The 13,301-nt window shown below is 41.1% G+C and overlaps 2 protein-coding genes across 2 annotated transcripts in view; one reads left to right on the top strand and one right to left on the bottom strand.

Annotated features, from left to right (window-relative positions):
- Window positions 1-6,582, bottom strand: part of lrch2 (leucine-rich repeats and calponin homology (CH) domain containing 2) — a 56,446-nt gene extending 49,864 nt beyond the window's left edge. The window contains exon 1 of the mRNA XM_080831915.1: window positions 6,320-6,582. Within this exon, the coding sequence (XP_080688041.1) occupies window positions 6,320-6,560 (241 nt within the window). The 5' untranslated portion in view covers window positions 6,561-6,582. The remainder of the gene's footprint in view (window positions 1-6,319) is intronic.
- Window positions 6,583-7,653: 1,071 nt separating this feature from the next.
- Window positions 7,654-13,199, top strand: LOC308377074 (UAP56-interacting factor). The gene is made up of 9 exons (XM_080853626.1): window positions 7,654-8,006; window positions 8,478-8,639; window positions 8,783-8,913; window positions 9,097-9,182; window positions 9,332-9,398; window positions 10,113-10,165; window positions 10,269-10,343; window positions 10,601-10,715; window positions 11,574-13,199. Exons 1-9 carry the CDS (start codon window positions 7,922-7,924, stop codon window positions 11,829-11,831), a joined length of 1,032 nt encoding a protein of 343 aa, XP_080709752.1. The 5' UTR covers window positions 7,654-7,921; the 3' UTR covers window positions 11,832-13,199.
- The last annotated feature ends 102 nt before the right edge of the window (window positions 13,200-13,301 follow it).

Below are 13,301 nucleotides of genomic sequence, written 5' to 3'. Positions count from 1 at the left end.
TATGGGTTTTACTTGGAATAAAATTATTTTAAGCTTCTGTTTGTATGGGTATGGCCATTCTGTTTAAAGATTATTTAAGGGTTTTAGAGGCTGTAGCCTATGTGTAGGACAGCTCAAAACATCACACCACCAAAAAAAAAGGAAAAAAGTGAAGGAATATTTTTGTGGTTTTGTGTTTTGTATTCTGTCTTTTGAAAAAACTATCTTACATAGTTGCTTTCTCCAGGAAATTCCCAATAGAGGCATGCGTTGACAGCTGAGAACAGACAAGCACTTTTCATGTTATGTTCAGTGGTATCCAAAAGAAGTAAGCAAGTAAGAACTAAAAGAATAAAAGAACTTTAGTCTGTAGGGTTTTCCTGAATGGCGTCTCTCACATATGCTGAACACAAACTGTCCTCTGAGAGCAGCGTACAGAACATGAAAGTGAATACAGGACTACAAAGACCACAATGCCTTGGTGCAGATCAAAGGTGACACCCCACAGATGGGACTAGGGTTTCAGACTGGGTAAAATTACTGTCTAAAGAGACCTGCTCCACATCTCTATCAAACCACAGCAACAGAGGCCAAACCCACAGCCCAGACATACAGTAGGTCCCTTTTAAAATGACCCCCTTCACATACAGTTTGTCAAGTAAAGAAAATTCCCACCAGACAAGATGTTTCGATGAGAACCACTGAGAATTTAGACTGAACCACAGGTTAGTATGAGCCAAAACTGTAAATAAACCTGTCAACAGGGAGTGTGGTGAATCATTTGTGGAGGCTGAGGGCCCTTTTGATCTGGTGTAAATGGAATGGGACTGTGGGCAGCTTTTTCTCCTGATCAAGCACTTTTAGCCAAAACCGAATGGTAAGCAATCCCCCCAAGCACGTGGCTCTGTGTTGCTCTTATCTGATGCCACATCAAGCCGGCTCTCTGACACCCTGCCACGTACAGTGAAAGCTGTGGTGATGTTGTCAGCTGAGCACTAAGTTGGTAGCACCATCTGAACCCCGCTCAAATCTGTGCCAATTTAGACTGGAGTAATGCAGTTCCCAAAAAAAGTTCTTCAAACGACCCAATATGGTTCCAGACTAGGGATGCAAATGATTAATCGACTTTAGATTAATTGTCGATTAAGAGGTTGCTCGATCAAAATGTATTAATCACGATTAATCGCTAGAGGGCGCTAGCGCGAGAGACCGGTTGAAAACAAATGTTCTCTGTGTAATGCGGTATTGAAATACAATAGTTCCACTAGCTCACTCAGTTACCATTTGAACACCGTGCATGCTTCTGTCCTGCATGGCACCACCAGTTCACCTGGTCAACCTAAAAATCACAGCTACACTGTATTATACCTTCTCTCGCTTACTGCCGCGAGTTATGGCTTATAGTCTTAAAACTCAGGTTAGCTAATAGCTTGTTAGCGGGCTAGCTCACTGAGACTTCATAGAGTTAGCTACCTAGCTCGTTAGCGGGCTAGCTCACCTTGCTATGAATGTGAATATCTCTGTCTACTCCCGCGCTAACGTGTGCCCACGAGTTTGGCTCATGAAAGTAAGTAAGAGTTGATTTGGCTATTTAGCTTGATAGCGGACTAGCTCACTCAGGCTTAATGATTAGATACCTAGCTCGTTAGCGGGCTAGCTTACCTTTGCCTGATGGCTTGTCATTAAGAATGTAGTTACTCTATCCCTCACTACCGTGAGCGCAAGTTAAACTTCAGAGAGTTGTGTTGGCTATTTAGCTTGTAATAGCCTAGATGCAGTTTCTTCATAATCTATAGGCTCAATAATATTCTGTTTGGCTCAATTTAATTTCTTCTATTCTTTTTTGTTTTATGTCTGTTTCAAATGCAAGAACTGAGCCAGTCCATAATTTATTTCTTTTTTTTTAAATTAATGAATGGATTTTGTTATACCATAAAAAAACTTTTCTGCTTTCTTTTCCTAATGCATAATTACTTGAGGAATACGGAGCCCCTAAAGGGACATGGAGGGAAATATTTTTTTTTGCGAGATCTCGCAAAACTATTGCAAGATCTTGCAAAAAGTATTGCGAGCTCTCGCAAAAACTATTGCGAGATCTCGCAAAAACTATTGCGAGATCTCGTAAAGTTCTGTCCTACTTCAGTAAACCGAAAGTAAAACAGCCACACAGCGTAGCCATCATCCATGCAGTGTGCTCTATTGTGGGACCAGAATGGTAGAGCACTGACGTACGTTTGTTTGAAAAAAGTGATGGATAGACACATAGCACTTTATTTTTGGGATGGGGTTCAAATACAATGACATTCAGTCGGCCTTAGACATGAGGCATGGTTACCGCATAAGCCTCAGACACCTTAAGAGGCGGATCGCCAGACTGAGGCTCACCCGCAGGACAGGCTACTAGAATTTGGGTGTCTCATTCCTCTTATGTCCTCTTTTGGGACTTCTCTAGAGTCCATAAAGCGCAAATCCTCTTCCATGGTTGCAACTACGGTCCCACCACAGAGCACACTGCATTGATGATGGCTATGCTGTGTGTCTGTTTTACTTTCGGTTTACTGAAGTAGGACAGAACTTTGCGAGATCTCGCAATAGTTTTTGCGAGAGCTCGCAATACTTTTTGCGAGATCTCGCAATAGTTTTGTGAGATCTCGCAAAAAAAATGTTTCCCTCCATGTCCCTTTAGGGGCTCCGTAGAGGAATGTATAATAGAATATAATAGAATTATCATAATGTAATGTAATTTAATAATAATAGGGCCTATTTTTAAAGGCCCTATTGAAGCACTGAAACTCAGGTGAAAAACGCCGCTTATCAATTAATCGAAAGTCGATCGATAAGATTATCAACTAATGATTAATGAATTAATCGATAATTTGCATCCCTATTCCAGACGAGGCTCGGTTTTGCTGAAAATAACAGACTTAAAGCCTAAAGAGGGGTTTGGTTCTCCCCAGAGTAGTTGATGCCAATCAAACCTCCAACAGATCTTGTCACAGTAATATCTAGAGGAGTTTCCATTAGGCATCTTTTTTCCAAAAATATATTGTATATTGAAACAATCTTATACTTGGTCCGAACCACTTAAAACTCGATTAACCACAATGTACCGATTTGCACCATGCATGTGATCAAACTTGTTGCACAAGCAAACAAAACAGGCATGCTAAACTCAGAGTATGCAAGCCATGTGCAGCAAGTAGAACTGTGATGACGACATGGCCGCCTCCATCACCTCAAAGCACTCTAACTAGGATGAGAAACTAACTCGGATGCACACAGACGCAAGCAAGAAATAGCCTACAGCACTTCCTGTTAGCCATGCTTCTCGTGACTCCCTCCCTTCCACCATGTGACGGTGGCCCACAGTTATAAAACAGCACTTGCACTTTATGAGCTTGGGGTACGCTTCATTTGACGGTTCAACTGATAATAACAACATTATCTGATAGTGATGCATTCATTATTATGAACTTTAAGTGTGCTTAAATATGTGATTAAACTGTACACTTGCAGTATATTAACTTGAAGTATGCTTATAGTAGATGCATCAGTTAAACTACGTTTGCCATAAAAGATCTGTTCTTGTCAAGCAAGCTGCACTGATGAGTGCTCACTGCATCACTGCATGTATGCTTCTATAAATGAGTGTGAAGTATGCATTCATAAGATGCATCAACTACACTACTCTTCCATAAAAGCCTGTCAAGCAAGCTGCATGGATGGAACCTTACTGCATCACCACTGCTGTGGTGCACGCAAAGTTGACCTGGGAGGTAAAATCCATTATGCACTGCTTATGTAAGCTCTGATGTCTGTGCATTATGTATGTACCAGTCAATGCATCCCAGTTGATGGGGGCTTCCAGCAGGTAGGCCAGAGGGTTTCTAAGAGAGACTCCAGGGCTTCACAATAGGACATTTAAAAGTGCTGAAGTGTAATAGATCAATCTTCAAAAAATACCCCATTACACCATTTTCACAAAAAAGGTTACCCGCAACCATGCACACTGATGGGTGTCAGATGATTAACCACTTGTAATTCTCCTCTCCACTTCAAAGAGACTAAATAATTTCCTACACTCCATGCCAACGCTTGTCTGTACATTTAATAGTTATCACACTCCTCTTCTTAAAAACTATGAGATTATTCTCTGAGCTCAAACGAAGCTCTTGATGGTTATTTAAAGGTTGAATAATTAGCCTAGGACAAACCATGAAACGCCCTGATAGGTGGCCGCAGCAGAACCTTACAGTGTGCATCTGCATGAGAACTGTCCTCTGACACACATCGAGCTCAGAGACACAAAAGCGATCCTCACCTGAATGTGTTTGTGTTTGCCAAACACTGATCTCACCCTCGCTGACCTCTTACTCATCACAACAAGGGTGTGCCAACTGTGTCAGTGGGACGACTTTCTCTCACCCAGTCTCTCATTCTGTCCCAATGTCTCTTACTCATTCAGACACATGCATCCCCAACACATAAACGTTGACATGGATTGAAATGCACTGGAATACACAAACACAGACTATGCAACGGAAAAAAAGCCTTTGCAAGTATTCACTCAGCAACACAGAGTAGCTGTTTCTCTTTAAACATGCAGATATTGTATTATGAAGCAGATTTACACATTTTTAGTCAGTAGTGTCTAAACTTTAGCAACAGGCCTTTGCTCTCTCTTTTATGTAAGACTCAATACAAGACCTCTGCCTCAAAACTACACCCTGTTGACCAAGCAGTACGCTGTACTTGCATCCTCTCTCTCTCTTTCGCTCTGTCTTTCTTCTTCTCAATATATTGCTCAGAAAACACACACACTTCCCCTGTGTTAGTCTGACAGGGGTCCGTGACTGGGAAATGTCTCATTTCCTCTCTGAGCCAAAGACTGAACACATTTACCATGACAGACTGCAGACCCTTTTACTTTAGTGTTACACACCCTACAGAACTCTTTCATTCTCTCTTTGACCAAAAATACTGAGTTGATCGACTGACCACCAGCTAGTCACAGGCACCAAGTCCATCAATGAGGCTTTGACAGGAGACACCCCTGGACCTTAAACAGACCGTTTAGTATAAACAGGTGTCCTCGGTACAGTTATACTTGGCAACTGAGAGAGTTTATATAATAGACAAAGATGGATGCACAAACAGTAGGACTAGTGTTTTTTTATTTCAATCCATGTTTTTAAGTTGGGGACTAACTGAATGCAACACAGCATAGCCTATCACACTTCCAACAGTTGATCTTTATACATTACAGCGGTAATTCAAACAACTGGGCTCGTCGAGTTGGCCATGTGAATAAGCATTCAGAATACTACCTCCCTTGTAGCCTACCCATGCCATGACTGAATGGCGTCCAGCCGCCGCAACACAGACCACTATATTGCACACACAAGCACATTGGCCACCAATTATCCAAGACTGCGGAAACATATAATGCTATGAGCACACAAAAATAAATGTCATATCTCCCACATACTCCTCTTAGTCCTTGTACGAACGATCTATTCAGACATTTGACCCCAGAACAGCCAACACAATCAAATATAAAATGGTGCTTATTTAAATCGGACTATAATTTAAACATAAATCTGAGTATGAATGGGTCTACATGAGGGTGGCTTTGAAAGTCGACACGGCAGACAAGAAATCGTGTAAAGAAATTCGATAGAGTAGTCGATATTTCTAAATAGGAATATGAGCTCTGCCCCGTTATAGTCAAGGGAGATAGCACATCTTTTGTCCTCGGCTTTCAGGTTTAAAATAGCGTGCTATAAAGCAATAACGTCCATTCAGTTGCCTTTTATGTACATTTGATGAAAGGTGTTTGCTTAATACTCAACCTCTCTTTGATATCGTGCTTCAAACCTGCTCAATTACTAAATGTAGGTTAATGTAAGCCAATTCCCATCGCCCCAACGCTTCATTCATGCATAAGGAAGGGAACTACTAGCGGAGAGTGATTTGAAAGCACGGAACCAAAACAAGCAGTGTGGCTACCGCCGCTGCAATGCCGAACTGACATTTAAAAGAAATCCGGTATGAATCATTTTCCTCATGATAGCAAAATAGACCAGGTTCGTCAGTGAGCCTAGCAGGACAGTAGGATACAATGACGATACAAGATAAAATGTCACCTCTTCTGTGGAACTACAGGAGCAACAGCGCTTTTGTGAGACATGCAAATAGACCCTAGCGACAAGGGAATGTCATTCTGCGCAATTTGCTTCGATCACAATTCAGAATAAGGTGCGGTTGCAATTTTTTAATTCACAACACAAACTGTGCCAACCGGGTCAGTGGAACAGCCGGCTCTACATCTGCGACCCACCTGCTTGTGTGGTATCGGTTAGATCGTAGTTCAGCCCAGGGTAGTCCCTCAATTTCCTGCCGCTAATATTCAACATCCCCGAGCATACGGCATCCTCCAAAGCGCGGTCCAAGCTCCGGGCAGTGTGTAGCTGGTGCTGATGCTGTAAAACGCCCGGGTTCCAGTGAGGTCCGTTCGAATAGTGATGGCTCTGAAGACCCGTTACGGCTCCCACACCTCCCTGACTCGCCGCCATTTTCATAAGTGAAATTATTCTTACAATAATAACAAGGGCCGCTTCTCCGCCCATGCGCATACGGCATAGACTGGAGACTGTTAAGGAAGGGCCTTCAGGATGCGGGGGGAGGAGGGGGGGCGTGTGTCCGAGGGCAGGTACAGATTGGTGGTGTAGACACCCACGCCTTGTTTTGTCGGTCTTTAGATATGTTATCCTGCTCCCTACAGGTTCCCGCTGAAAGCAATATGAAATTTTAAAGGCGTCACTTTTCATTTAGGCTTACACTAAAATGTGGTAATGTTTTACAATATGGCAATATAGTCGATGCAATAGCCACATTGTAGCGCGCTATGGTGTGATAGTCAAAATTGTTTAGTTGGGAGTCAAAAATAATAGCCCCATGGTCTAAATTGTAAGATAGGCTACATTTGAATGTATAGGGCACCATATTATCATGCCCCTTTCTCACATAATCTCACTGGCGACCCCAAGTGACACGAATGGCTGTTGCTGCCACCACATGGCATCATTCATCGATTTGAAAAAACATTGAGCCAATATAATAATAATAATAATAATAATAGTAATAATAATAATAATAATATTGTCTGTGTATTAAAGGCCTATTTGTAAGATTATATTATAATATTGCGTATGCGAAAGTTGATGTTGTTTTAATATTAATATTGTAATGAACAACTTAATTGTTATGTAGGCCAACTAATTAGGTCATTTTTTTTTGTAGGCTGTTAGTAGGCTACAAGTAGGTTGGAAATGGCATAAAAACGACGAAGTAATTTCTAAATATCGGAATCAACAAATCTACTTGTTGTGGTTGCATGTGGACCAAGTCTGAAAAAATTACAATTGCAGTTGCCTCTGAGCAAGAAGTTTGGGTTATTGCCTATCAGGCAGGGCAGGCTATTTATATGAAAGCCTACTCTGAGAACAAGTGCCTAAGCCAATCAATAGCCATTTCAAGTTGATATGAACGATATGCTAAAACGTATCCGTTGAAACCTGCTCCCGTTGGACATAGATGTTACGGCATGGGCTATTTTCGTCCCAGTCATGCAGTCAGCCCTATGCACAGCGTTTCTGGATTGGGTGACGGACGCGTTTCTCCTGGACAGTGGGATCAGCCCGAGAGCGTTCGTTTTGCCAGCTGCCCCACAAATCAAGTCACCCACCGTGACCACGAGGCATCTTTTAATGCAAACACGGAGTCGATAGGTTGCCAATACTTTGCTGTCAAATATTTTGTTGCCACCATACGGATTAAACCGACTGTTTCAATCTTCCATTGGCGAGGAAAAGTTTTGTCCAGGCGGAGATAAGTGACAGTCGTCATCGCCTCTTAGTCCCGAGCAAGACGAGAAGCGAGTATGGGAGACGCGACCGAGAACCCTGAGCCAATGCCGGTGGAGGAGCCCATGCCTCGCGACTCAGAGAAAATTGACTTGTCTCTAGGTTTGTAAACCCTCGGACAAAGTGGTATTGCTCTAAAAAGAATTGGGACTTAAAGACAATTATTGTGCGTTGATAATGTCCTACCGTTCCAGCCATAGCCCTGTCAGCTGTCAAATAGTTTCAGCAGCTGTCTTTTGGTGTGCAACATCAAAGTCAGACACTTTATTTATGGAGAAATATTCTTAAATCTATAACGTAGTGTTTTAGGTTAGTTTATTGACCAGATTTTACTGAAGCTGTAGCATATTATCAGATCTACAAGGCCCCTTGTTTGTAAATTTAAAGAATGTGTAGTCTATAGCCTAGGCTACTGTGTGGACCCGGCCTTGCACATCATTTATTCTACCCCAAAGTAAACGTAAGACCGGTCAGTTTTGTGATTATATATAGGCCTATATAAATATCACACTCCCCTTGACTCTCGCTCTTTCTACCTGGCTTTTAAAATATTGTTTTCTTTGTTCCAATTAGATGAAATCATCAAAAGGAACAAGAAAGAACAGAGAGCAGATAACAAGGCTACCAAGGCTAAAAATAAACGGCAGGCTAACAAAAACAATGTCCTTAAAAAAATAAACAAAGAGGGACAGCAATCAAGTCTCCTTTCCAGAAGAGGTGCCTATCCATTCCAAGGTGAAACAACACGACAGACATAGAACATGCTTTCCACTGGAAGTACATTACAATATTTGACTTTTTCAGCTGCCATTTTTGTGTACACATGTACATATGTTGCATAGGCTATAATTGTTCTGCATCTTTTTCTTGTTGTAAAGGACCCTACAGGTCATGGTTCGGGGGGCCAGCGTACCGAGGCTTCTACAGGAGAAGAGGATTTGGTATGAGCAGAGGTGCCTTGCGTGGAACAGGAGTGAGCCCTCTGAACAGGCCCGCTCTGAATACTAAGGTTGGTTATAATGAGAGAGCAACAGTTGTTAACTAACAAATAACATACACACTTAAGTAACAGATAACATACCCCCTAAAACACAAAATAAATTGAGCATCTCACCCTGCATATGTGTATAAAACATAAAAATTAATGTTAATTGTTTTTTGTAATGTTAATTGTAATGTTTTTCTTTTAAAGGCTGCTGGACAGTTTGGTCAGATGAAAATTGCATTCAGGGGTGCTTTTGCTCGACCATATCGTGGGCGGGGGCAATCTTTAGGAAGGTAAACCGAATGAAAAACATTAGTGGAGCAGTTTTTACCCTGTGTGTGTGGGGCTGTGGTTAGTTGGAAGAACATTTGCATGTGCAAGTAGGAACATAGAGGATATCTAGCTGTTTTTTCTTTTTTGGTCAATCCTTTCTGCCAATCAGAGGAAGGAATGCTGCACAGTTCCAGGCCAATGGGAGAGGAGGCAGACCCTTTGTCCTAAACAGAGCAGTAAGTTTGCTAACCCACAACACTGGGCAGTAGGGGTGGGAATCACATCTTAACTCACTCCAATATCATCTCTATATTTTCCCTTCAATATCGAGATCCCACAACACAAGAAAAGACGGCTCCAAAATAGACACGTAATGTAAAGAGCAGTCTAATCCCAGGTGTATGTTGATGGAATGTCTTCTTAGCTGCCAGTTATAATTGTTTCCTGAGTGTTACCACCCTATCTAGCACCCCGAACATGGAGGTGGTGGGTGGTGAGGCTCTGGAGAACCAGAATGTTTATGTGAATAAATAAGTTTTGAACTGTCCTGAATCTGAAAAAATGTATCAGTATTTGGTGTAAATTGATCTATAATGTATCATGAGCAGAAATGTCGTGATAAATCGCGTCTTGATGTTTTTGTCTCACCCCTACTGTACAGTAAGCCTTTTCAGGCAAGTTTTGCATCACATAAAAAATCAGATAATGTAGGACTTTTGTCAAAAGCCTCCTAGGCGATTTTTTTGGGATGAAATGTGTGAGGCATATATACAGACTGTATCTAATATTATCCCAGGTTGTGACCCAGGTCTAATCTGAACTGCCATGACCTGGGTATAATCAGTAATGACTGAGTTGGTCTGAATTGAGTAAACATGTGTTACACGCAAGTTACAAAGAGTATACATGATCTTTTCACCCAACTTCCTCTTGTTTCCTCTTCCCTATAGTTTCCCACTTCCAGAGGACGAGGACAACTGGAGCGATTTCAGAAAGTCAGAGGGTGAGTGTGAGGTCAATGGAGTGTGACTCAGCATACCTGCATGAAGAAACCGTCTTTAACATCACAAGTGATCATCAACGTTTTCTATTCCTTTTGTTTAAAGCTGGAGGAATGGGCCCTCTAGTGGTTCCCTATTGACTGTGTCACTACCCAACTCAAATTCTGCCAGCGAACCTGGGTGAGTCTATAATTGGCGACATCGGTAGTTGTAATCAGTAATATCCTGTCTTTTTCACAATTGTATGCAAGAAGGAGGATGGTGAGTGGCTTTAGTTTGACAGTTTCATAAATTTGAGGTAGATAGAGGCTAGAGAGATAGCATTTTTCCATATACTAATGGCATGAGATTTAGTGTACATTCCCCTTCAAATGTACATCAAAAATGGTTTCGGTAATAATATTTCTGTAATATTTCTTTAATATTTCTTTTCATAGAGTGCGATCAAACTCAGGGGGTTTAATAGACAGGTTTGCACCGACTGCAGGTCCATCCTCTTCCCATCCCAAAGGCTTTCCTCTCCGGTTCAACTTCAAAGCAACATCCAATCAGGTGTGTTCCATCTTAAAGGAGGGTCCGCAATTCTGGCAAAACTTTTTTGATACTTGAGCTCAATGGCCAACCAAATAAAACCCCTCGCTTCCATGCTCCTGAAGCAATGTGTTGATTGGCTGTAATAGTGTATAGCTTGGTCAGAGCCACTTTGTTTCCTATTTATAGGTCCAAGACAGTGCACAAACACACACAGAACAGATAGCTAGAGGACCTTTAAGGTAAACACCCATGAAAACAAATACACCTCACAATCAAATGTGGAGGTGTGTTTAAGACTGGATCTATGCTCGAACAATGCAAGTATCTAAGACACAATGCAATAAATAATGTCAAGAGTGTGTTCATGTGGCAGGTGGTTGTACTACTGAAATATATTATGGATCAATGGAAACAGTTATAGACTAATAAAGATCTTTGGTACAACTGCTTTATCTTCAAATGTGAACAGGTTCCACCAACAGTCTGGGTAGGTTGAGTACAATTTAGTTGTAACAGGTGTTTAATAAAATCATTCACTGTTGTCAACTACTAGAGCATATAGTTGGATTTGTTACTCCCATGTGGTGTTTCCAAAAAATATTGCACCTTATTTGGTGAAGAGTTCTTCCTAAAAACGCAATATAGCACTCTTTAGATACTAATAATAATATTATTATTACAGGTCTACCAGAGCCATCCACTGTTTAAATGTCTTCTCCTCCTTTAGTCTCTAAGCTATGGACGTATGTAAACATGACGGTTCAGGACATTATTTTAAAGTTGGCTAATCAGTGTGTCTCTATCTCTTTCATGTTTTATGACCAGCTATGTTACAAAAAACCCATTCCGATATGCAGTTTAAATTAAAATTTTCAGACGGCCGTGACATTGAACGACCGATTCACTACCCTGAAGATTCGGACTCAGGATCAAAGGCCATGGAGAGGTGAAGTCAGAGGCAGGGGCCGCGGACGAGGAACAGGAAGAGGAGGGCCAATCAGTAGAGGAGGGGAAAACGGAAGAGGAGGAGGAATCGGAAGAGGAGGAGGAGGGAGAGGAAGAGGAGGGAGAGGGAGCAGAGGAGGAGGAAGAGGTAGAGGAGTGAGAGACAATCGTACTGTACTCATGCAATGATAAGCATGAAAAAAGGTCCCACTCACCTGTCTATCATACACTCTATGGCAGGAGGATACACATCATCCTCTTGCAAATCTCCCTTTGTGTTAGAGTTTTAACAATAGCACGCTTATCAAGCATCTGAACATGGCAGACAACCAGATGTTGCCAATTAACTGTGTATGTGTAGGAGTGTTCATTGAAGGTTCAGAATGTAGCTAATGTTGTGAAAAACATGCTGTTGCTATGGAGGCCTGTGGAGAATGTAGACAAAAGCATAATAATAACTGATCGAATGAAAAAGGTGTTTTTAAGTGGCATTATGTAGGAATTGTACTTCAGGGTTAGGGTTAGGATTGGCAGTTTTACCTTAAAATAACAACTTAAAAAAATTGGGGCGCTACAATGACGTTTAATATGGAGAATCGCCGCCGTGTCAGTGCAATACCAGGGTCCGTAGGCATATTACTGCGTTATGTACTTTTGCCTGAAGATGCCCGGTTACTACTGTCTGCCGAACTAGTAAGAAGCTTATTTGCCGTCTTGCTTTGTCTTGTGTTGCACTTGCTTGATGTTTGAATGTGTTAGGACAGTTGTTGACTCACTACTTTGTCACAGTGTCAAAGTAAACAAATTTCAAGAGGTTTCGCTAGGTTTAGCCTCTAGCATCTCGTTAGCGATTAGCAATTCCTCCATTGTGCTACTTTAAAAACAAAAGAAACATTGGAAAACATTATGTTTTCACTGGCCCCTGAAGTATTGTAGGACTAAAATATTTTATTTGTATTGTTTGATCACTAAAGATTTATACTGCCACATTAAGAAAAACAACACTGATCACCACCCTAAAACTATTACAATTAATGCTTTGAATGTTTAAATTAGTCTGTGTCAATTTTGACATTATACTTTGTCTAGGTTAGGGTGTCTTGTGAAATATTCTTTTTAGAGACGTTCAGTGCTTTGAATGGTCAGAATGGTTTACTGGTAAACAACACTGCAATGGCACCATCAGATCTGGAAGAATTTAATTAAAACGTTTTGAAATTGTGTAAATTATGCTTTGAGTGCTTAAGATGTTTTACTTCACAGTTGATATATTTGGAGATACCATGTGAGGTCATGTCACTTATCACTTCAGATATTAGTAGACCCTGGAGGACAGACCCTGACAGTTATATAGACCGTTAGGCCTATGCCTCATGTTGTTAACTTTGCCAACCTGTGTGCGACTGGAAGTGTACAAACTAGCACTGTACTTGGTGGTTTTAAACAGGCAGCGGTTTTACTAAACTAGAATTTTACTTGATTTATTTTTTATTTGATCTTTGATTAATGTATTGTATATGGATGGAAACAAAAGTATAAAAGTATTGCAATATTCAATAGCCTTTTTTCTTCTCAAAATGTTTTGAGTCTGCAATTGCTATTGTAGCACTGTAAAAACTAAAAACAATAGCCTTCTTGTTGTTTGGTGCATATTTTCTA

Source organism: Sprattus sprattus, assembly GCF_963457725.1.
Source record: "Sprattus sprattus genome assembly, chromosome: 1".
In the NCBI taxonomy this organism is placed as follows: Eukaryota; Metazoa; Chordata; class Actinopteri; order Clupeiformes; family Clupeidae; genus Sprattus; species Sprattus sprattus.
Note: the sequence above shows the minus strand (reverse complement) of the source record. Positions and strands in the feature narration are given on the sequence as shown.